Source organism: Tachypleus tridentatus, chromosome 8, assembly GCF_004210375.1.
Source record: "Tachypleus tridentatus isolate NWPU-2018 chromosome 8, ASM421037v1, whole genome shotgun sequence".
Classification (NCBI taxonomy): Eukaryota; Metazoa; Arthropoda; class Merostomata; order Xiphosura; family Limulidae; genus Tachypleus; species Tachypleus tridentatus.
The window spans coordinates 11,999,289-12,025,431 of NC_134832.1; the positions used below are offsets into that span (position 1 = coordinate 11,999,289).

At 33.3% G+C, this 26,143-nt stretch overlaps 1 protein-coding gene across 4 annotated transcripts in view; it reads left to right on the forward strand.

The window, feature by feature from the left end:
• LOC143258529 (monocarboxylate transporter 10-like) overlaps positions 1-26,143 on the forward strand; it is a 77,653-nt gene that overhangs the window by 41,057 nt on the left and 10,453 nt on the right. For 3 of the 4 annotated variants that reach the window (XR_013032340.1, XM_076517632.1, XM_076517633.1), the window contains 7 exons: positions 5,260-5,379; positions 7,595-7,699; positions 13,282-13,398; positions 13,713-13,853; positions 14,562-14,787; positions 20,183-20,289; positions 21,550-21,631. Coding sequence is in view for 3 of the 4 variants with exons in the window: in XM_076517632.1 (XP_076373747.1) it covers positions 5,260-5,379; positions 7,595-7,699; positions 13,282-13,398; positions 13,713-13,853; positions 14,562-14,787; positions 20,183-20,289; positions 21,550-21,631 (898 nt within the window). In the remaining variant the exon portion in view is untranslated. Of the gene's footprint in view, positions 1-5,259; positions 5,380-7,594; positions 7,700-13,281; positions 13,399-13,712; positions 13,854-14,561; positions 14,788-20,182; positions 20,290-21,549; positions 21,632-22,314; positions 26,133-26,143 lie in introns of those variants that run through there. The other variant, XM_076517634.1, reaches the window with a different exon arrangement.

Sequence of the window (26,143 nt, forward strand, 5' to 3'; positions counted from 1 at the left end):
TTGTTTCTTTTTTTATTTCTTCGTTATTTACAATGAATTGATAAGTTTGTGTTTTACAACTTTTGATATTATTACCATTGCTTTGAGCACCATTATTGGCCTTAGGGCTGGGGGGTCTTGACTGAAAATTTTTAAGCTATTATTCATTGGGAGATTGATCACTATGTTAGGCATTATTTTTCTCCCAACAAGTATCAGGTTCTTTGTGCACTATCCAAGCCTCTTCATGCCAAGTAGTATTTTAACATTTTTGTTTCCTCCTCCTAAATTTACCAGTTCCCACCACTAGGGATTTGAAATTGTGCAGTGTAACTCAAAGTCTGATTCATTATTGCTGGTGGGGGCATGCTTAGCCAATTCTTTCTCTCTATGGTTGTTATTCACTATCATTTGTTGGGTGATCCAAGTTTTGTCACAGGCATTTTTCATCCTTTTCCTTTATTCTCCACTTTTGTCACCTGTATTGATTTTCTTCCCATTATCTTTGAATCTTTGAATAGACCTGTCAAGAATCTATCCAAGGTTATGTTGACCCTTCTATTATAGAGACCTATCATACCTGTCAGCCAAACTTCTACAGGATTTTATTCCAGGTTTTCCTGTTTTGGTATCCATTTGTTTATCTTCAACCAGTTTTTGGTTCTTCACCAATTTCTCTTGGTGTCTTTTATCACACTTAAGGCCTTTTTTTTCTTGGATTACACATAACCAAGGTAGTCAGCCCTGTATTTATATTTCTCATCAGTCCATATGCTATCTTCAGTTTGTCAACTATGGGGTTATGTGTAAGTTTTGTATCTAGTCTTTTGTGTTTTCCTCAGCATTGTCTATGTTTTATTGGGTGTTCACACCTTTTTCCAATTTCTGCATTTTAGTTGGATACTAAAGTTGATGTTTTCTTTTGCCTACCCCACTATCTTATCCACTTGGGTTTATTTTTCAACACCCTACTTCATTCAGGCCCATCCTTTTCCATCTCTTTCCATTTGATAGTGTTCTCCATTCTCCATTCATTTACTGCTTCTGTGATTTCATCACTGAAGGTTATGTCACTTTTGAGAACTTGGGTTTCTTCGGAAACCTATATTCTTTTGGATGGAGTACATGTACATTTTCTTTAGTGATCTCTACGTAGCTCATGGAATCTTCATTGAGATTCCTTGTACTCCCCAGTTACCCTTCTAGCATCACCTGGATGTCTGTTCTCTGAGAGTGGTTTTGTATTAGAGCCGAACCAACTAACATAAATCCTTATGCACATGTTGGTTGTAGTTACTCATTCTCTGGCTTCATGGCCCCCAGAGGTTGGTGTTCAGCACACGTGTAGTCCACTTTCTGTGTAGTTCTATCCAAGGGATGATGATGTTTGAGGCAAATGTTTTCCCTCTATCTCTCCACTTAAAAATTTTTTACCTTTGTCTGTGAGATTCCAGTGGGATTTGATTTGGTTTGATGTGAAGTACCAAACTTACACATTCTTTCATACTATCATGCAGATTTTGCATTTTCAGATGTATGAGTGGTTGTGGATTTGCACATCTTTGCCCCATTTTGTGGATGCCAACAGAGATCACAATTTGTGGTGTTCTTTGAAAGCTTTTGAAGGATACTTATTTCTATCCTTCATACCAGTCCCCTTGCCTATTCAATGTGAGATAATAAACATACATGTGAGAGGAAGTAATGTACCATATCAGAAGTTACTATTTTCCTGTACTGAAAATGTACTTCCAAAAGGTACTTACTCTCCTCTCAAAGTTCACACTCTTCCTTTACTCTGTAAATTAGTGCTTTTTTTTTCTGTCTAATTTCAAAGTGATAGTTTGGTAGAATCAAATAGAAGGAGCAACATGAGTTAAGAGGGTTGTTGCACAAGGATTTACATGCAAGATAGAGTTGAACCACATTGGTTGTGGGATATGTGGAAATTCAGGGCTTGTGGCACATACAAAAATGCTTGAAAATAGAAGGTGGCACTGAACCAGAATAGCTATGTGTATGAGAGGAGGTAGGTACTTATAGGAAATGTATTTTCAGTATAGGAAGAAAATAACATTTCATAAAGAAGCTCTTTTCTGTTTTTCTGTGGCGGTTAAGCATTTTTAAAAATAAAAAAAAAAAACATTGATGTTAAATACAACTGAATCTGCAAAAAGTAATTAAAAACAAGAACTTGCATTCAAAGTTGATTCCAAACTTGATAACAATGATGACAGATGGTCATTTTAGAGGTTTTGCTGACACTGAAGTTCTAAGAAAATTAGTTTTACATCATTTATGATTGATTAAGCCACAGATATTGCTAATTAGAAGCAAATTATTTATTTCAGATTGGTAGATACAAACTCTAATTCTAAAGAAGACTGCTTATCTTTATGAGTTTCGTTATCACAGTAAATATATAATATATTTATTGAAATTATTGAGGATTAATTAATTAAATGCAAGCATATTCATGATAGATATGCTGTTGAGTACTAAAGTAATGAAGTTCAATAAGTGGCTTTAAGAATGAAATAGGAACACAGATTTATTCATTATGATCAGTACAATCAAAAGCATATATTCATTGTTATAGCCATGCATTAAATCTTGCAGTTCAGGAAATGTTAAGTTTATGTACTTTCTTTTCTGAGTTGTTGACATATTGAATGAGGTAAATAAGGTAGGGGAGAAAAGGACAATTTGGGAAGTTATACCAAGGTATACATTATGGGACTGTTGGAATAAGAGCATTATGTTTCTCCAGAGCCATCACTAGGTAATTAACTGATTTAGGACTGAGGCCCATAAAATTGGGAATTTTTGGTGGTTCAGTATGGTATTGATCATGGTTTTAATATTGTGACTTTTCAAGATGCTAGTTGGGGTTTGGGACTTTGTCAGATAGAATGGGGTCATAGGCCACATATACCAGTGCTGGCAACACTTTTATGTCTCTCTACCACCCACTCACTGTAAAAAATAGCAGTTGATCTTTATTAGGAAATTTGAAATCTCTTAGTTATTTTAACAGAATTATCTAGAAAATGAATTTCAGGTAGTGAAGTAAAAGCCTATTTGCCAAGAGTTATACAATCCACAATGAAATGTTTAAATAATTTTTGGAAGTAATTCTTTTGTCATTACAGACAGCTTCTCAAAATGTCTGCAGCACAGTGAAGTGAATGCAGCAGAGGATCATGGGACTGCTTCACTGAATGTTATAACTCTACAAAACATCAGAAATTAATTATTATGAAACCTACTGGTGAAAAAAGTAAAGGTCTTGCAACAAAAACAATACTAAAGATGAAGTATTTCTAAAAAAAAAAAGAGAAGAAAAACCCAACATTGTAGCAGATTCAAGATGTATCTAGAAAAAAATGTATTTCCAAATAATAAATTGTATAAAAGATATTTGACTAATTAAATTTCAGAAAGTACCACCTATTTTTGAAAACTTGCTGATGATTTAAAGAAGACCTGTGTTATAAATATAAATTAAACACTTCATTGACAGCAGTTAAAGAAACATAAGAGCCACTTAAAACAGTATCACTGAAACTCCCTGTTAATGAAAGCTGCAAACTATATATTTCATCTTCAGTAAAAGATTTAAGAGGATGAAAATCACAAATAGTTAATTAACTTGAAGAAGAAGAAGGTCTTTAAAACAAGATAAATTGTAACATGCAGAACAGAAAACTGATCATGGATAAAGTAAAAGACTGTGTGGAACACTACCGTAATACACACAGACATCAGTATGACAATCATATCTTTGATAAATAACAGGAGAATTGGAATATTAAACCCATTTTTTTTGTTAATATTTAAAAACACCGACAACCAACTCAAATATCGGGAGAAGATGGAAGAAATATGATTTAAGTACTGAAGTGCCTTACATGACAGTGGCACCTTCTGCTTTAACAGAAATTGGTTCAAGACCTAAATTATATGTAAAAGAAAAAAGACCAGAAGAGGATTTTTTAGTTCTAAGGCTAACAGACAATCCAGCTGTTTAGATATTGAAGACAAAAGGTCAGAAAAATATCCACTCTACTCAAAATCATTAAAAATAGTGTCTTCATGACTGTGAAACCTGACAAGGACACCAGCAAGCAATTCAAGAGCAACATCCCAAATATGTTTACTAGTAAGGGCTGACAATATAATGGTGGAATCACCTGCCTACTTTAGGCAAACTATGTCAGTAATGTCTTCAAAGTTAGAGAATAACTAGAAACCAGAAAATTTAGTTATGGTGCAAAAAGCAGTGCTCATTTACATTCTATTTACACAAGTGTAATTAGTATGTGGAAGAATGGAGAACTATGGGGAACTTTGTGCTTGTCTGTACTGTGTTAAGGACATTCAAAATTTAGTCAGTTTTGTTACAAATGTGATTTTCTTTTCAGGTAAAATTAAATTAGCATTAGAAGAATGGGATAGGTGTGCTTAATAACAAGAGGTTAATCAAGATATTTATTATGAAGTAACTTGGAATTCTCTGCATTTTAACGACTTTTAGAAGGAAAGACATTTGACACAGTGAAACAATATTTATTTAAACTCGCAAATACATTAAAAGTAGTGTGAGTGTAGAATGAAGAACAGTGACTTTAATAAGTAATTATCTCTTTAGACCTTAAAAACTTATAAAGATGTTTAGCAAGAATTACTTAGCATTACAGGTTAAACTTTAGGAGAGTATTACTTTTTTATAAAGAAAGAACTTCATAGATTGAGATTCAGACAGAGCTAGCATAAAATCATAATGTAAATCAAATTCTTTAATGCTGTGTTTTTAGGATGTGTGTTCCAATTATGTCTTTGTTGGACAACACCTTAAAAACATAAAAGCAGTCTTAACCTCAATATATCACCTAACCTGTCATTGGAAAATATTATTGTTGATATATTTACAGTCATAAATCTCATGAGCAGAACAGGTGTTATATCCAAAGAATGACAACAAAGACAGCTAAAATGAAATCAACTTAATCACTTTTTAGACTATTTTATGAGAAAATTGTGCATACACAGGATAACTGATAAATTTACAATAATACTGTATTAAAATAAGGTAAAAACTCGTGGTATATTTATACCACATATACTTTTAAGTGTTAAAATATTATTTAGAGTAACAATAACCTATATGTTTCATCAGAATAAATATTGTATTATTCAACAATAAAATAAACTCTTCTAAGTTAAAAAACACAAAAACTTGTACCATCTTACAAAAATTGCAAGAATAATTTCTTTTAGATTTTATCTGCTGCTATGGCCTTGTTAATGGTTTGTGCTTTAACTTTTACCCCACGACTGCACCTTCACCATGAAGCACACCCTCCTCATTTCACATCTTTTGAGAGTCTGAGAGAACAAGTAAGTTTAGCCTATAAGATTTATGAGAGTGACTTCTAATGACATTTAGATGTTACTTTTTATAGTAAATATTTCAATATATGTGGTATTGGACTCTGTATAAAGAATGGAGAATAATAGTAAAAGATTATAAATAATAAAAAGTAATTTATCATTATTCTAAATAATAAAGATTTAGACCCCTCCCTAATATACCATACATATGACGATATTATTGAATAGTCCAAGATTCAAGTTAATTATATTAAAAGAAAGAAGAAATCTAATGGTCATAATACTGTACATGAAGAAACCTATATGAGTAAGAATAAAGTTTTCAAAAATTAATTTAGATTTTGTTAAAAATGGAAAATATTTGGATTATAGTTAAAGCAGTGTGTTTTGCAAAGAAGTGTAAAAATGACCTTATAAATGACTAAAGCTTTGTTTACTCATTGTACGTTTGTTATTTTGGTTTTTACTGAAGACCAGCGGAAAAGAAGAAATAAATTTTGTTTATTGAAGTTATATAAGAACTTGTATTGATACACAATTTTATAAATGATGTAATATCATTCTGTTACTACTTTTGGAATGTGATTTGTATAATTTGAAATTTGTATTCTGTTTTGATATGAATTGTGAACATTCTGTTACTGTATTTTAATATGTGCTCTGAAAGTTGAATCCTTTACTTTATTTCTTTGTGCATTTAATCTGTCTGATGATTATTTTACTATGTTTGTTCTGTGTGTGACCTGAAAGTTGAAAGTAGCTCAATAACCAAAGAGAGCACTTTAGTGCCGAATTTTATAGTGCTCAGGCTCTGCCAAAATTTGTAAGACATGTGACATTATCCTGGTAAAGATCCTGTATTCAAAGCCCAACTTCCATTTTTGTGAGTTAATTTTTGAATAATAAAAATACATGCAATACTAATTAATTTTATTTGGTGGAATGGCAGTGAATTTATGGATTTACAGAGCTAATATCCCATGTACACAGCAGATAGTTCAATGTGGCTTTATTATTAAAAACACATACATATTAATTATTTTAAACTACTTATATTAGTACTGAATTAAATATTACTGAAAAAAAACACCAAAAACTCAATTTCCTTTAAATTAAGCAGCAAGGGAAACAAAAGAACAACTTGCTGCCACATGAAAAATTATCAAAATTAAAACATATATAAATAATGCATATGTTATTATCTAACATTACTTCACACTTGGTTTCTCAAAGTAAGAGGAGTCATATAAGCCAAAATACATTTATCCATATGGGATAATTTAATAATTGTCTGCCTATTATGATTTTAGTAATAGGGATGAAATAGTCTATGAAGGTGGGTGGGTGCCATAAAATCTTGTAAGTGTAGTGAGTGTTGATACAATAAGCTTAAAATAAAGACATACTGTGAGACCATCTAGTTTAGAGTGGAGTTCATAAAATTTATCATAAAAGTAAAAATATAGATTCAATGTTAAACCTTAATTGTTTCTGAATTAAGCTATTTTCTGTTTTATTACCAGTATTTTTAATAAAAGAAAAACCTCTTTAATCAACTACCTTGGTTTTGTATTACATAAATATTAATCCTTTTAAAAATTTGGCCATTTTAAACAATTTAATTGAAAAACATAATTTATCAAGTGCCCTAATACTGTATTCACGTACTTTAATAACTTGATATATGACATGAAATATTTTACCATATTATCACTGATTTCTAATCCTGAGCCATAACAATTGCATGGTGCTTTATGCAAACTCTTCAAAAAGATTTTGATGAAAAAAGTTCTAATATAGTTTTGTTTAAAACTTGAATAGATATTTCTAATGTTACTATTTTTTAAAAATTTTGAGATTGTAACCTCTAAGATTATGCTGTTTCTGTGTTTAAATTGTAATCACTGCTTCTTAAATTGTTTTGTATGAAATTTAAAATAGTTATTTCTAAACGCTACTGTAATTTTAAAAAATTTAAGTTGTTTAATGGCTACATTGAGAGATATTATAACACTTAAATTACTTACAGAATGGAAAAAAGTTGGCTATGTTTATGATAATTGGTTTGTAAATTGCTGTGATCAGTAAATTGTAACCATTAATTCTTATGTTGTGTTCTAAAATATTCATATGGAATTAAAAATGACAAACACTGTAAAACAAATAAAAAATACAAAGTATTTTTTTAAACATCAAATGTAATACATATAGTTTATTTTAGAATCTTTTTGTGAATCCGTCTCACCACGGAAGAATCAACAGGCATGAACGACATGATCTTCCAGTCAGTTGTGATCAGAATGATAAGAAGTCTTGCTGCTTGCAGGTATGATACAGTTTTTACATTACATACTTACCTTCTTTTGCACTGGCCCAGCATGGCCAGGTGGTTAAGGCACAGACTCATAATCTGAGGGTCACAAGTTTGAGTTTCTATCACATCAAGCATGTTTGGACTTTCAGTCATGGGGGCATTATAATGTAACAGTCAACCCCACTATTCATTGATAAAAGAGTAGCCCAAGAGTTGATGGTGGGTGGTGATGACTAGCTGCCTTTCCTCTATTTTTACACTGCTAAATTAGGGATGGCTAGTGCAAATAGTCCTCAAGTAACTTTGTGTGAAATTCAAACAAACCAAAATCTTTCACACTACAGCTATTATTCAACTGTTAGGGTTTTTTACCTTTACCCATCTAAGCACTGACCAAATTTTTTTTTTGCTTGTTGCGGTCTTTTATTTCCTGCTTAATTGCTTGTATATATATATATATGTCTTGTGACACTTTGTAGCACAACCATTGGAGATACTTTGAATATTCTTTGTTACGTATTTGAGTTTTGTACAAAAAACACTGTTTGTCTTGAATTATTGGATTAATGTGTCCAGCATGGAGACAGATTAGATCTCTCCCACCTCTGATATCTAACATTACTCCGGAATTTTGTGCATGTGTGTGGGGAAGTTTCTCTCATTTGGGGCTGTCTGTGACCTTATCCATAGTTAGATGGAGACATACATTTGTTCTGGTAGTGTTTCTCTAGGTAGTTTTGCAGTTGCACTACCAGGCAATCCTTGACATTCTGAAGATAATTTAGATTCACCTTTTACAGTACATTATCTCAGCTTTCATGATTTAGATCAACTGTTCCCATTTTTTTCAGTAGGTTAATTGAGTGTGGGATATTTTGGGTCTTTTCCTGGTTGCTTTTGAGTCTGTGCCTTCCTTGATGCTGGAAAGGTCTGAGGGTGTCTCCATCCCCTAATATTGCAGTTCATTCAGGGAGGTTTGCTGCCCAGTTATGTGATAAAACAGCTAAGCTATGTCTGCATCATTTGTTAGCACAATATGCTTTAGCCTACCACCACCAAATGGAAGCATATTTAGACTCTCAGAGAATAGACCCATTCCTGGAAATATTGGGTTCTAGAATGGTGTCTGTGGTCAACCTGAATAAATAAAAAATTTTCTAGATATTTATCATCCATACACATTTTTCAGAAGCCTCTCAGTTGTCACCAAATCAACCTGATGATTACTTGGGATCATTGATAGCATCCTTCTTGGCTTGGTATGTTGTTTGGATTTGTTATGTATAGATGTGTTGTTTGAGGGCATTTGACTACCTGCTGCTGACATTTGGAGTTGCATGAGGTCTCCTTTTTTAGTTACCCTTTTATGTCAGACAAAACCTTCTTCTGTTTGCTTTATTCTCTGGTATATGGGTCCTTTGGTACACCCCATCTGCTCCCTTCCAACCTCCTTCAGAGGTTCTATTGCTTTTGGGAATGGAGTCTTTGAAGACTCTTCTCCTATTCCCCTGGTCAAACTCATTTGAGGTCCATTTGATGGATTCTTCACAGTAGATGAAAATTTGCTTGTAATTCTTTTGATTCTCCAATTCCTCTTCTTTACTATCATATTGTCTATCTTTTTGTATGGTGAGTTCAGGTTCATAATTCTGTGGAACTCATGCTTCCCACTCTGCTGATAAATTTTCTTTTATTCATGAATGGGTCCATTCAAAGCTGGGAATGCATGGTTCATCCACAGCCTGGCTTTGGGTTGTTGGCCTGAGGCTGTACATTCTCTTCTTTACATCCATTCTACAACTATCAGGTCATCCCTTAAGTAATGTCCGTTTAAAGGTTCAGAAAAAGAGAAATGATTTCAAATGTTTTAATGTTATTTAATCAATAATGTATGTTCCATTATTATTAATTACTTCGTTCCAATGATTCACAAGCTTCTGAATGCCACTTCTATAAAATTCTTGGGGTTTTGAGGAAAAGAATGTAGAGAGGGTAGTTTTGACATCTTCATGTGTTCCAAGTTCTTTTCCATCAAGATAGTTTTGCAAGCTTCAGAACAGATGATAATCAGATGGGGCATGGTCTGGAGAATAAGGAGGATGTGGAAGTTTTTCCCACTCTAGCTCTTCAGTCTTTGCAGATGTGATCCTTGCTGTATGGGACCATGCACAACACCTTTACAATTTATCAAAACAGGCCTTGTTTCTTTCAGTGCAACATTCAAGCACTCTAACTGTTAACAATAGAAGTCTGATATAATTGTTACATTGAGTGGCACAACTCAAAGTGGATCACACCAACAATATCTCACCAAATACAAGACTTTCCTAGGTTGAAGGTCCATTGTGGGCTTGCTTTAGCCAGTTTACCTGTACTGGGTCATTGTCTGCAGCACTTAACATTTTTATAAAATAACCAATTTTCATCTTCAGTTAATAACCTGTCCAAAAATGGTGAGTTACATTCACGAGAGTGCAGAGAAGTGCAAATGTCCACTGTTGCTCTGAGGTTGGCTTGTGTCAAATTTGTCACCTTTCCAAGCTGTTGCTTATGATGATGAACTGTTGAAAGGTTTGAATTAAGCTTCTGTACTAGTTCTTCAACTGTTACAGCACAATCTTTATCAACTGGAGCCAGCACCAAGTCATTATTAAACTCAACAGGATGACCTGAACGTGGCTCATCACTTAAGCTGTAGTCACCTGACCTGAACTTCTGCAACCATCTTCAACGTTTTATTTCATTGAGAGACTCTGCACCATAAACACCTTGAATGTTTCGTGTAGTTTCTGCTGCACTATTGCTTTTTTTAAACTCATAAAGCATTATATGCCTAATGTGCTCCTCAGACACATCCATCTTCATAAGGATTTATTTGATTAATGATTTGAAAAAGTGGAATTGGGTTAGTTTTTTTTATTTGTCTGAACACTTTTATACATGTTTTACTACATATTTTAGTCATTAAAGCCTTTGATAAAGACAGAAATGATGATGCACTTTCTGTACTAAATTTTTGAACGTTACTTATGAGATGATCTGATACTTCTTGTGTGATGGCTTTTGGACTCTGGTTTCCTATATACATGGATGATGTTTCACTCTGACCACTTAACAGTTTTGGTTCATATTTTCATGGATACATGCAGTCAGGATACCCCTATTTTATCACTTGGAGCTTTTGGGCCTGTGATGGTCAGAGTACACACAGGATAGGATACCTTCAGACTTTTGGCACATCATTCTCCTGACTGGAATGGGTTTACACAATGTAATGCTTTTTTTCATTCCTTGATTTTACTGAATTGGCATTCAGTAGTTTGTCCCTCATTTTGGTATATCTTCCTTCTCCTTTCACTAATTAGATTGATCTCTTGTTTCCCATCCTTGGGTTTTGGCTATGGCTGCCTTCATCTGGATTTCATGGAACACATTCCCTTTTCTTTATTCTCCTCTCTGATTACTTTATCCATTTGTCTTTCTCTTCCTTAACATTCCTTTCTTGGTCCTTCAGATTTATCCTTCCTGGCCTGTTTAACAGGCTGCCTTCATCTGGATTTCATGGAACACATTCCCTTTTCTTTATTCTCCTCTCTGATTACTTTATCCATTTGTCTTTCTCTTCCTTAACACTCCTTTCTTGGTCCTTCAGATTTATCCTTCCTGGCCTGTTTAACAGTAGTCTTCATTTATTCCAGCTTCAGCTATTCCTCCCCTACCTCTATCCTTCTTCTTTATTTGATTGATGCCACCAGTTTTACATCATAGTCTCCCTTGTCCTTCATCTTTTTGCTTGTCTACTGTCTGGTTCCTGTAGGTGAATAACCTTATGATATTTGCTTCATAAATATGTTGATTCTGGACCATACCACCCATGAATGACATGGGTAAAGTAGAAGAGAAAACTGTCCATTCTTATCATGTCTTGAGTAAAGAACTTGGTATGGCCTGTTCTTTAAAATAGGGTTTCATGATCACCCATTGCACTTTCTCTGGTAATGATGGTCTTCTGAACTCCTCAGTATGTTACTTCCTCCATTCTTTAAGGGAAGTAAGAGAGTCCTGACCTCTTTCCAGTTTCAAGCTGCTAAGATGGTGGACCATTGAAGCTTCCTCCTGGATGGGATTCACATTAATGGCTATAACCATTCAGTTGAGAGTAGAGCAGTAATATTCTGCTGGTGTAAAATAGGATAAAACATAACAAGACTTGGCTTCTACTGGTGTTGCATTTACAGATTGGGTATTCTTATCTTACGCTTGTGAAATGTCTGTTCTACGTAGAGGAGGTTTTGGATTAAAGTGAACCAATCCAGTTAAGTCATTGCACAAGTAGAAATATTCCAGAATTGGTGTGGATTTTAATTTTCAATTTTGGGCTTAGAGGTGAAGTAGGTCTTCATCCTACCCTTGTTTATTTCTTGTAGATGAGGAACTTGATGCAATGCACCCTTTAATGCTTTTTTCATCCATTTCAATCTGTGGTAAGGCTACCATGCTTTTTCAAACCAAGACTTCAAGAAGGTAGGTTGTGTCTTTAGTCTGTTCAAAGTTTCATATTTTTTTAAACCTAAGTAAATCTTAGTTACCAAGCTTAATAAATTATAGTGGAATTATGTGATATAAGTGTAGTTATTTAAGTTTTTTTGGTTATTCAAATGTATGTATAAAACCTAAAACAATTTTGTTTGATATCATCCACATGTGAAAGTTTAAAAGACTAACCAACCTATGTCTAGCAGCAACCGTTCCAAAGTGGATATGTAACACAAGTGTACATGGGCCTTGTCAATGCAAGTTATGTAATGTTACCTAAGTGTGACTGGAAGGTCAATATAATAAAAAAATAATAAATATATATGTAAATGTATAGCCTTATGAGACTTAAGCTACTTAGACTCTACATTTGTATTTTCATATTATAATATATGTAGTCATTCTAGCATGAAAAAGCATAATTTATATTTGTCTTAATATTTTTATGATGATTGCGAGGTTGATCAAGTGACAGACCCCACACATTTAGAGTATAGAAAATAACATAAAATATAAAGTTTTGCTGAAAATAAACTTTGAAATATATTTATGAGGTTTTAGACTTTATGCAAATAATACTTGAGATTTTGGGATGAAGAATAGTTTTTTAATCATAATGTGAAATCACTTTGCACTCAGACTAGTAATGAAACAGACTCTATTTTTGCAAAAAAATTATTAGTAAAAATATTTCATTAAAAATTTGATTTTCATTGTGTATATAAAATACTTGTAATCTTTACTAAAAGTCTACCAAATTTTGTGAAGATGCATGTGGTATGTTGTATCAAAAGTTATAGTGCAAATACTTAACCTGAGCAGATGTGTAGATGAACTTCTATATACATTATACTGAGCCCATTGTATGTTTTTTTATTGACTTTTTCCAATTTAGTTTAGAAATTGCAAAGTACATAGTTGTTCCCTTAAAAACTTTAAATCTTTTTATAATGTCATTGGTACCTAAACATTTAAACAGAGTAATTTTCAACATTCAGTTTTAACTTTATGTGGTAGTCATATTTATTTATGTTTTACAAAAATGTTTTGTTTTCCAGGTTTCAAACTGCCATCATACGTTAGATATGAGCATATGGAAAAACAAGGCCTATGTACTATGGGTGTTGGCAATTCCAGTTGCTTTATTTGGTTTTTTTGTGCCTTATGTACATTTGGTAAGTTCACATGCTTGTTTATGAATAAAAATGTATTTAATTCTGACAAATTACAAACTGTACAAAAGTAAGATCTATTCATTTAACCTTGTAAAGTTTGTTCTAAACATTTTGGAATAGTAATTTAAAAATAAAGGATTTGTTTCTCTTGTTTTGATTTATTGAAACCCTTTAAAAATAGGATGTAAAGATTGCAAGATAGTGAACTGTACTATGTATATACGGTGTGTATATGAACTATACCTGCATCACATGTTCAGTGTTATAATTGTATTAGTAGACAAGTGTTTGTAACTCAAGTGAATTTTTTCAAGGTTCAACATGTAAAGGATATTCTTCCTGATGCTAATGGTGAAGTACTTGTGACCTGTATGGGTCTGACCTCAGGGTTAGGACGTATTGTATTTGGTAAACTGGCAGATTTTCCCAGAGTCAACAGGATCAATCTACAACAGGTGAGGAAAAGTATTCATCCATAAAGTAGGAAAATGTCCTCTGAATAATGGCATTTCTATCTATCTCCCAGTTTTCTGTTTGTCTGTCTAGCTGTATATATACAACTGATGTAGTAATAACAAATGCAGACCTGTGTGTGTGTGTGTAATATTTATGTATGTGAACATTGAAATATGCATGAAATTGTGATGTTTTACAAACTTCGGTAAAGCAATCAGCAAATTCATAGTATATAGCTTTATAGATGGTCACAATATTAAGGTGTTAGGAGTATGCAACTTCTTTAATAATATAACTTGAAGTTTTGAAATTGTAATAGGAACAAAATGTTAGAAAATTATGGTTGTTCTTAAAAATTTGCTTCCTCCTCCCATTCACAAAAGACATACATGCAAAAATGGAATATACCTTTTAGTTGATCCAAGTAAATTAATTAATGGTATATTTCAAAATAACAAAGAATTAAAGCATGATTAATATATTTAAGATGTAATTATGTTGAGGAATTTTGACTAGGCTTCATCATTCTTGAAAGCTATATGATAGTTATGTGTGTTTGTGTGTGTGTGTAATTAAGAATGTTTTACTGCAAAAAAAAATAAAATTGGAGTGCTATAAAGTAAGAAAGAAAATAAATTTCTTATTCTTATGTAAGACATTTGCTATTATATTCTACTAATATAATTTGTTTCTGTTTTTCACTACAGTTGGCATTTATATCTATTGGCCTTCTAACCATGCTCTTGGTGGTAGCCAATCAGTTTGCAGCTTTGGTGGTAATTTGTCTACTTTTGGGTTTGTTTGATGGCTGCTTTATTTCACTTCTTGGCCCTATTGCCTTTGACATTGTTGGGTCTAAAGGTGCTTCCCAAGCTATTGGTTTCTTACTGGGACTTTGTTCAATTCCTCTTACTGTGGGGCCTCCAGTTGCAGGTGTGGTGCATGAATTTCACAGTCATCTTTTGACAGTTTTTTTAAAATATCAGATCTTTATTTTAAAGTATAAAAATATTTGCTTAAAAAGTTAATGTTGAACTGTTGTGTTTTAAGTAAAAAATATAAATGATTATTATGTTACATTACTGTATATTCTAATAATGATTTTGGTAAGCTGTTTTAAATGTGTGTGTGTGTGTCTTTATAAATAGATATTTTATTTTAATGGTTGTTTTCTAATTAAAAAAAATAATTGCTAGATATACAGGGGTTGGACAAAGTAATAGAGACATCTGTCCTTTTTAACTCCAAGATTTAATGTCTGTAAGAAGGGTTACTTGGTGACTCAGCAATAAGTTTATGGATTTACAACACTGAAATCTGAAGTTTAATTCCTTATAATCAACAGAATGAAAATAGCTCATTGTATTGCTTTGTGCTGAAGCAAAGAAATGAAATATACTAAGAGGATAAATGTAGCCATATGGTAATTATCCGTGCATTAAATCATTCCATATTATTGAATTTATCTGTATGAGAATAGTACATTTTTGATTTTCTTAGAGAAAAGTTTGAAAAATGTCTTTCATATTTTTCAAGAGAGGCATGATTGTAGGTAAATTTATAGCTGGATTTTCAGTCACATCAACACTCAAAATGATGGTATATTTTGGCAAAAAAAACAAAATTAATTCCAGAATAAATAATGAGAAATAGAATGGTATCAAATAAATGTAATAGGGGTCACAAAAGTAAGTTGACAGATGAACATTAACATTAATATGAATAGTGAAACAAAAAGAAGAATACACTATCAGTAGTGTGTATGGAACATAAGGTTAGTCAAAAATATCTGATACTGGTGAAACAACTCAAAGGAACAGCACAAAATAAGTTACAATGGTAAGTCTGTTATTCACAAACTTACAAAATACCACAAAATTGCAAAATCCTGAGCAGAATGATTACAAGAAAATCAAAATTGAACTGATAATAAAGGAAAAAATGGGGTTTTAGCTGATGATTAATTTTTTTACATTTTTATTATCAAATGATCATGATAATATGTGGTGGTAAACCAAACGAACCTTATAACTTTGAATATTACATGCATTAATCATTGTGAGGCTCTTTGAGATATAGGCTGTGTTTTTTTGTTGGAATAGTTTTGAAGGTACAATCTCATTGCAAGTTGACGAACATCATACTAATACTTAAATCTTATTATAAGTGTGCCAAGTTCATTCTCTTATGAACACTATTCCAAAATGGAACTGGACTGTCTCAAGAAGACTGCACCAATTTGTACCACTAAAATAGCATATTATTGGTTCTCCTCTCTGTGTTGATTCCTTTACATTGTGGGGGACCTCCCAGAGAAGGTTCCGTTCTTTCAGTTTACCTCCTCTGGGATTTAAACATTTACCCACATGTTTGCCATGCATGGAAACCCGTGAAGAGGAGAAGAGGATCCTGGTGGTTGAAGGGTTCAACCCTAACACACCACTTTGGCTTTGGGGTGGCCCCCAGTGTTAATCGGCTGATCCACTTGGGCTAGGGTAAACCAAATACCAGTGTTGTATGTTTGCAATGGGTGTTGTAGACACTTTATCTAATGCTGGTGTTTGGGCATTGCTGCAGTGTCTTCGTTTGGAACTGTAGTTCATCCCCTCATGGGGCTTCATGGTGGGTTGGGTCAACGGGCACTGAAATGTAGTTTCTTTGTTATGAATACCTCTCTTTCACACAAAATAAATGAAAATGAAAAAAATTGAAAAGAAACCGATCATTCGTAAACGATCACACATGGACAAATCTGTTGTACAGTCAATATCACAGCCAGATTCTGTACCTCAATTGCTGATTATCCATTCCTTATCTGAGAAATCCTTAGGGTAGATATCTCCATTTTTTATTCAAAAAGGATTAGAGGGACTTGCTGGCTCCCCAAACTCATAAAGAAGTTGCACTCTGGAAACATTTTGGTAGAAACATCTTCACCACAACATATCAAAATTCCTCTTGAAATCAAAGGCCATACTTGTAAGAGATATACCCATTGAGGTTACTCCTCATGCAACTTTGAATTCTTCCAGAGGAGTTATAGTTGAGAGGGATTTAAAGAACATTCCTGAGTCGGAGATCCTCGCTGCAGTGCACCAAATCTTCACTCGTAAAGACGGAATTTTTGACACAACCAATGTTCTGATATTAATGTTTACATCACCACTTTCTCCTGCTACAGTCAAAGCAGGTTACCTGAACTGCAAGGTGTGGCCTTACATTCCTAACTCTCTCAGATGTTTTCAGTGTTAGCAGGTTGATTACTCAAAAACTTCATGTCATGGTTCTTTGATATGTGCTCGTTGTGGTGGTAAAGACCATGACACTTATGAGTACAATCTGGAACCATGCTGAGTGGCCTACACCTCTCTTGCTCTATTTCTTGCCCTAAATGTGTAGAAGAGAAAGAGGTGCAAAGCTTGAAGACTATTAATAATATCACCTACCCAGAGACTCAAAGAAATTATTGTCCTTAACTCCATCTTGGACATATGCTGCTGCATTCCATTCCACTGCCACAGTTGAAGTGCAGATAAATCTTTCTGTGCCTCCACCAGAGTCGTTTGCAAAATATCTTAAGAATCTTGTGCCCTCCCTAATTAAAAAGGTTGATATATCTATGTCTACTTCCATCTCTGTCCCTACAACTCTTTCCAGTGACTGCCAAGTTCCATGTTCTTCAGATTCAGGTGTTTCTTCTGGTCCATCCTCTTCTGCAGCCCCGAGAAGTAACTCAATCATTCGTTCATGCCTTCAGTCATTGGAATCTCTGACCCAGACCAGTATGTTTTTCCAGATGCTTGGAACCATGCTATTATATTCTCTTTTTCCTAAACCTTGGAAGGATCCCAAGATTTTTTTGAACTACCATCCAATTGCTTTGATGCACTGTATCTGTAAGATCTTAGAGAGGATGGTTAAAGCTAATCTTGTTTGGTTCCTTGAATCAAACAACCTCCTCTCACCCACTCAGTGTGGGTTCCGAAGACAGCATCCACCATGGACCACCTGATTCCTCTTGAAACATCAATCAGGGAAGCTTTTCTCAAGCGACAACTTGTTTCTGTATTTTTTTACCTTGAAAAAGCTTATGATACAACGTGGAGGTACGGCATCTTGCGAGACCTCCATTTGTGTTGGTTGCATGGCAGTTTACCAATTTTTATTAAAAATGTTTTAATGAACCAGCAATTCTGGGTCCATTTTGGTTGACACTTTCCCATTCTTTCCCACAGGAATTTGGGAGTCCCTCAGTCTTGAGTGTCACACTTTTCATTATAAAGATTAATGCCATCAGTAAACAACTATCCCCTACAATTGCAAACAGTCTCTTTGTTGGCAACTTCCACATTTTATCAACCTCTTGGGAACAGATTGATGTTCTGCACTAAAAATCTATTGTGCCCTTATTCAATCAAAACTGGACTATGGGTCTCTTGTCTATGGCTCTGCCAGATCTTGACCTTGAAAATGTTAGCCTCTGTTCACCATCAGGGGCTTTGGCTCTGCACAGGGGCCTTCCATACTTCTCTTGTCCAGAGATTGTACATGGAGTTGCATGAACCTCCTCTATACCTTCATCGCTTGCAACTGTCTTTAATGTATGCTTCAAAACTTTCATCTTTACCACAGTATCCCACATGGGGTTGTGTTCTTCTTCCTCAGTAGGCTACACTCTTTCATAATAGATGGTCTGCTATTGTATCTTTAAGCTTTCATATCCAGGTGCAGTTGGGTGAATTGGATCTATCTTTGGATGACATAGCAGTATTCACAGATCAGCCCATTCCCAAATGTGACCTCTCTGAAGAACGCAGATACTCCTGGTTGGAAGTATCACCTTCTGTTTGCTGAACATCTTTCGAACTATCCTTTCATTCCCATTTATACAGATGGTTTGAAATCAGGTGACTTTGTGAGCTCTGCCATGGTTTGTCGTGATTCCGTTGTTGCACACAGAATCCTCTATAGAGTTTTTGTGCTCACTGCTGAATTGTATGCCATTTCTCTTGCCCTGAATTGCATAGAAGCTATGCAGTATATGAACTGTACTATTTATACCAATTCACTTAGTCCTCTGTTAGCCCAGAAATCACTTCAGTTCTCACCCTATTCTTGTCGATATTCAAAACTGACTAGCCCATTTCTCTCTATCATCACTTTGGAGTGAGCAACATGATAATAAGCTTTTCCAAATCTTTTACTGCTCTTTAACTCTCTTGCTTCCACAAGGATGAGAAGGAGGAAGTTGCACTGGTCACAGTTTTTTAAGTCACCTTTTTCTTTTATCTGGTACTGATGCACCAGTGTGTGGTATGTGTGGCACTCAGGTCACAACAGCACACATCTCACTGTCATGCTGCTGTTGTTATGATTCAGAGCAACAGTGCCATTTTAAACATATTTTTGCAGTGGATTCACCCTTGACATTGGTGAGTGTGATTGGTGAAGGTGATAATGTCCACCTCAGTTGTGTTTTTAAATTTATAAGGGTCATTGGTCTTTTTAACTCTATTTAAAATTTTAATCCAAAATTTGAACTGTGTTCTGGTTTAGGATGATTCCTTTTTATGTATTTAACTGATTTTACTTTTTTTTTTTTTTCCAGCTGTTTGGTGCAGGTAGCCCAGTTGCTTTGTGCTGGTAAACACTAAACAACTAACCAACCAACTATTATTGGTTCAAAGAATATGAGGATGAGTTTGGACACTTAACTTGGTCACCACAGCCATTAGATTTAGATACTGTTCACTCTCTCTTGTCAATTTTTATAACTAATATTTGAAATAGATTTACACTATTAATATTTCTTCAATAATTCAAAGGTTTGTTTGACATTGTTCAAAAATATAATTGTTTGATGCAAATACTTACTCGCATCGATTGCATGTGGTATTAATGTTTTATTATCTGCTTATGATTGACTGATCCTGTATTAATAAATGAAAAGCAGAAATTGATGTTTCCATTAATTTGTCCAGCCTCTCTGATTTGTATGTATTTTTCAATTTGTTTGTTTGATGCTTGAAAGCGTTTTTTTAAAAACCACTTGTGAAGTTATGCCAAGATTTATTCCCCTTTTAAAAAAAAAAAAAGCCCATAGATCAGTAAGTAGCCAGACTATATAAAATTTATTTCAAGTGTTGTAAAAAAGAACTTTTTTTCTTGGAAATGTTTCAGTATATGTTGCTAAAATTTGTGGAAATAATAGAAAGTATTTCCTTTTTATCTTTCCTTTGGTTACATACTTTTATGTTTCAATACAGCCTCAATTCTTTATAACTTATGAGGCATTTACATTGATACAGTATTTATTAAATGTTCCTAGGGATTTTGTATGATCATTTGGGAAATTATAAGGCAGCTTTCCTCTCAGCTGGTGTACCCCCATTAATTGGAGCTTCACTCTTGTGTATTACAAGTAGGATTTCTCAGGTGAGATTTAATGAATCTTTCTCTCTCTTTTTTTCTTTTTCTAATGAAATTTTACAAAGGGGAAGATTGGTATAAAAGAAGTTTTTCTGAACAGCATGTCTCAAGACAAATTTTCTAAAAAAGTTTTTTGTCAGACTTTCTCTTATAAGATTAGTCAACTGAGATGTATATGGTTTTATTTTTTAATAAGATTGTTGAGCGAGATTTATTCATTGAACACTTAACGAGAATTCAAATTAATAAGGTAAATGAGGTTATATTTAGGACCGATAAAAAAAACTTGTATGACATGATCTTATTAAATTATTTTATACAGTATTAAGGCAATAGGCTCGGTATAATATGCATGAGTTCATGTGCACATTTGCACACATTAAGTATTTACACTATAACTTTTTATGCAGCATATGTATCTTTACAAAAATTAGTAGACTTTTAGTAAAGATTACAAGTTTTTTGTGTACAAAAAATCAAATTTCTTTAATGAAATATTTTTGGGGTCTGTCAATTGACCAACCTTGTAATCATAAAAAATTAGGTAATATAAATGATGCTCTTTACATGCTAGAATGACTACATATTATAACATGAAAATTTATATATGTTTGTTTGTGTGTGTGTGTATTAATTGTTATTATATTGATCTGTACATGTTATGTATCCAATTATATAAAATTGACCTTTCATCTTCCCTGTCTTTTAGTGAACTAGTATTTTGTAATGTACAGTAACATTTCAGTTACTGTATATAGATTATTATTATTTAAAACAATAAATCAAAAAGTAAAGCAAATAATTATCTCTTCTTTACTCATATTGACCTTTGAATTTGATTGCTGCTGGACATAGTTTGCTAAGTCTTTTAAAATTTCTCATGTGTAGGATATGAAACAAATATCTTTTAGGTTTCATATACATAGGTGAATAACTAATAAATTGTAAATAACTGTAATGATACCATAGAATAACACTGTAATTTATTAAGCTTAGTAACTAGGATGTATTTAGGTTTTAAATAATATGGAACTTTGAGCAGATTAAATACACAACTTACCTTCATGAAATTGTTGTTTGAAAGAACGTGATAGCCTCTTTATAGATAAAAATGGCTGAAAAAGTCACTAGGGAACATTCTAAGCTGTTGATTGGTTACTTATTCAAAATATTTCATCCAGTACTATCTTTCTACAATGCAATAAAACAAAGGAACTGGGTGAACTTGGAACTATCTTTTCTCAGCCTTAATTTCTCTACTTATAGCAATACCCAAGCCATGCTGCAGAGCAACTAGTAGAAGAAGCAGCAGTTGAAACAACCAGTGGTGATGAAGAAAGTTATAACAGTAAGTTAATTTAGATGTAGAAATTTTCTTCTGACAGTAAATAGATTTGGATAAAAAGTAATATGAACAAGTCTTGGATTAACAAGTCTTGGAGTGATGACAATTTAAATTAGAAACTGCTGTAATAGTAAGATGATTATGATTTATAACAAACACCAGTTGGGTTATTATACTATTTTCAGTGACATAAAATAAACAGTACACTAAAACAATGGATTTCATTGCAAAAAATATGATTTATCAATGTTTCAAGTTTAAACTCTCATCACATAATACTCAAGTATTCTGAATGTAAACTACAATGAGTACAAGTATGAATAGCTATGATATAGCATAACGGTATCACTATTGTTGCAATTTTTTTTTTTTTTTTTATATGGTATATTAGGGCTTTGTGACCTTCATTATTTCTATTTACTGTAAACTTTTAAACTTTATTATTGGAGTTTTTAATAAGCAACAACACATTAATTAATATATGTCAGTTGGCATGTAGTATGGTATCATTGGTTTTTGTTTATTTGTCCATCAGATAATCTGTTATTGGGCCTAATATCTTACAATAAAATAATTTAATGTTGTGTTAAGTCCTTATATGTCACTTAAACATTCCTTAATCCTTTTTAAGATATTTAAACCACAATTATTTATCATTAATATTGTTTTTTTTTTTGCTTCCACAGAAGTTTGTTTAGCAGAGAAAATGCCTGGGAGATTTAATGTATACTTTAGAGTATTCCCTCTATTATATTGTTTGTATTCCAGTTTATGCACTTGGAGTGGTTTTAATTGATGATATTTAAATCTTAGCTTACTACAAAGTGGTTCAACACAGAGATATTTCACATAAAGTGTTAAGATTTACCTGCTTGAATATTTATATCTCATATAATGACCACTACAGATAATTGCATCAAACATAAAAAAAACAGTCCACCATGGAAGTAAATATAAAACGAAAATTATACTTTCATACATATATGTAGATATAATACAGTTTACATTTGAAACATTACAAACAACTAACAATACTTGTGAATTCTGATACAGTACTTACTTCTACTCACAAAATTAGCTATTTCCATTCATTGTTGCCCTCTACATGCAAACTGTTTCTTTAAATATGCCACAAGCTTTCTGCTTCCCCTATTGGAATTCCAAAATTCCAACATCTCTCACACAAATCATCATACATCACCTCCTCACCAATATGAGCAAGACATATGCTTACATGATGGATGTACCTTCCTGTACACTCCCCTACCTTCCCATTTGGCAGTGTTTGAGTTCAGACATTTTTTTTGTTTGTTAATTCTTCATGTTTGACTTTGTTGTACCAATGAAGTAGTAGTTCTTCAAATTAATTTTCTTTCATTCAACCTGATTCATATATTAGTATTTACCAGTTAATTATAGTCACTTCTTTGCTGCATTCAAATTTGGTGAACCTTTCTGTGACAATGAATTCTGAAGCTGGTATTATCACTTTAGGAATTGCTCCAGTGATTATCATTTTTTCTTAGGCTGCAGGTGCAGGCAACCTGATGGTGAATTTATCTGCTTTTATATGTCAGGATATTGAACGTTACATGAAACAACCTTTGTCCTCATAAATTCCTAGGCTTTTCCTGGACTGGTTGAGTCTGTGCAGACTGAAGAGGACTTTGATCATCATTTTCCATTTTCATAGATTATCATTCTTTCCCATTCTCAACTTGATGGGTTTTTTAGACCTAATTCAGTCTTTCTGGGTTTTGAGTCTCAGGTTTGTGACATTTTATCCCTTTCCTCTAATTTTTATATAACTTATCCTTCCTTACTACATGAGCAATCTTCCCAACCATTTTTGATTTTTTTTCTTCCCCTGAAAGATCACTTTGCTCTGCAATTAGTATTCCTTGCCTTCTCACAAGAACTTCTGTCCAGTTTACCCTTTCCTATTATCCATTTTTGATTCAGCAGTTATTAGATTCCTAATTACCAATTTGGGGGTCAGCCCCTGAATAAAATATCAGTCTTACCAATGCCCAGTAATCTTGCTTGTATTTTTTCTTAAATAACTTCTTATGGTATTTTTCTTCCTTACACCTGCTATCTAGGCTCTTTAAAGAAATCTTGAGGGATTTTTTACAAATATTCTTGGCCTTTTTTCTTCACTTTAGCTTGCATGTTACTTTCAGCTCTGCTACATTTGTTGTTGAGACCTTATAGGTCATGATGTCATATTAGCTCAGGTTCATTCACCCTTAACAAATATTAGGTTTTTACAAATAGCCCCATTCTGAGACATTAAGTCTTTGATACAGTCCCAGAAACTATGAAGCTTAGTGGACATCGGTCCACCAACAATCCACCCATATGATTATTGTAACCCATTTGTCTCAATCAGATCCTTATATGCCTCCATTTCCTCTCCTACCCTTTTCCAGCTCTTACCCATCCTGTTTGCTCAGGAGGATGGTTTCTCCTTTTCTCTTATTTCACTTCCTTCTATTTCCCATCTTTATCCTTGATCAGATCTAGATAGGCTTCTATGTCTAGTCAGGGCTCTTCATTGTAATGTAGCCCATACTGCTTCCTTCTAGGGTGCATGTTTCCATCTCTTTATCCTCTGGCAGTCCTCTTCCCTCATGATCTTTCACGTTTTATCCTTACCAAGTGGGAGTCCGCCTTTAGATTAGATTGGTTTATTCCTTCCTACCATCTTCCCCTTGGACTTTGTTCAACATCTGCTTTTTCTTTTCATTGCCCAATAAAGGTGATTTTGCAAGCAGGTATATAAACCACTCTCAGTACGTTTATCTCCCACTATCTCCATACTATCACACTTTCTTTGTCAAGTTTCATCTACCACCTGTGGCTGTTCTTCAGACTTTGGTGTGACTCAAACTGCTAAGTTTTATTGATACTATCATTCTTTCAAGGTTAAGATCACTCTCCTGCCACCTTCTCTCCCACTTGGATGTGCTCGTTTCATTTTTAGCCCCTATATCTTACACATTTCACAAAAGGGCAAAGAGTATGTTTGGCTATAAACTAGTATAGTTCTCCTCTTCTTATCTCCAGGTATGAATCTTTAATTTTTAGGGTTATCCTTTGAATGCTTTTGTGGGGTACTTCTGTTGTTCCATTGCACTGGTTCCTTCTAGCTAAGTAACTAAGTAGCTAAGGAGGTAGGTACCACATTGGAAACTATAATTTTCATATACTGAAAATTTATTTTCAATAGGTGCTTACTTTCTCTCACACTTCCCATCCTTCATCCCAACTTTTTTCTGGTGCTAAAATTTTATGTCAAATTTCAAAATGATAGGTTGATAGAGTAGGTAATGCATGATGATTTGCATGAGAGACATATTGGAATCTTGCAATTCCAATAGGAAGAGTGGAAGGCTTGTGGTATGAGTAAAGAAAAATTTTGTGTATATAGAGCAGCACTGAACAGGAATAGCTAATGTTGTTAGTGGAGGTAAACATCTATTGAAAATGCATTTTCAGCATTGTAAAATTTTAACTTTCTCTTGGAACACTGTAACTGTTTGCACTTACTTTACACATTATACTGTAATATTTTGTTAATTAAACATCAGCTCTATATATTTAAATTTTCAAAAATCTAACTTTTAACACTTTATATAATTGAATAAGTTACTCATAAGAGAATAATTTAGACAGTCAATTCATAATTATTCCTGGTTTTTTACTGAAACAAAATGATGCAAGTCTACTGACTTACCATAATTTTATAGGTCAAATCACAGTTTACTAAGCTAAAATATTTCACATCTAACCTCTTTCACAATTTTTACATGCTCACAAGTAAACACAAATATATTCACATAATGAAAATATGCATATGTCACTGCTGTAGTGTAAGTCATTAATAATGACATTATTTTTGTGTCAAAAATATTTACCAATCTGAAGTATTTAACCGTATGATTCAGTTCCACAGATAAAATGCCACAACAATAAACCACAGCACTTATAAACATCAATCACAATTTAAAAATCATTATATTTTTAACTGTTTGCTACTAAATAGCTACCTATGGAAGCTGAATACTACACATGCATGCAGTAATCATTGACATTGGTTATTAAAACTTGCATAAAGTTGCCACATAGAAGATTTTTCACTGACTTTAATGGAGGACAACTTTCCTTTAAAAGTACTGCAAAAATAAGTGTAGTGGGCAGCATAAAGGATATCCTTTTAAAAACTTATTATGAAGGTAAAATGGTAAACAGAAATACCATTCCAATTAGATACAACCATGAAGATGAAATATCTAACCCAAACATTACTATACTTAGCTATTACCATGAAGATAAAGTATCTATAAGAAACACCACTCTAGATGAAATAATTACACTTAGTTATTAAATCAAGATAAATGGCCACCAGAAACATCATGCAAATTAGCTGCTACTGTTAAAATGAAATCATTATAATGCTAATCCACTTACTTTACTGTATCAAAGTAAAACAGTCATCAAAAACATCATTCC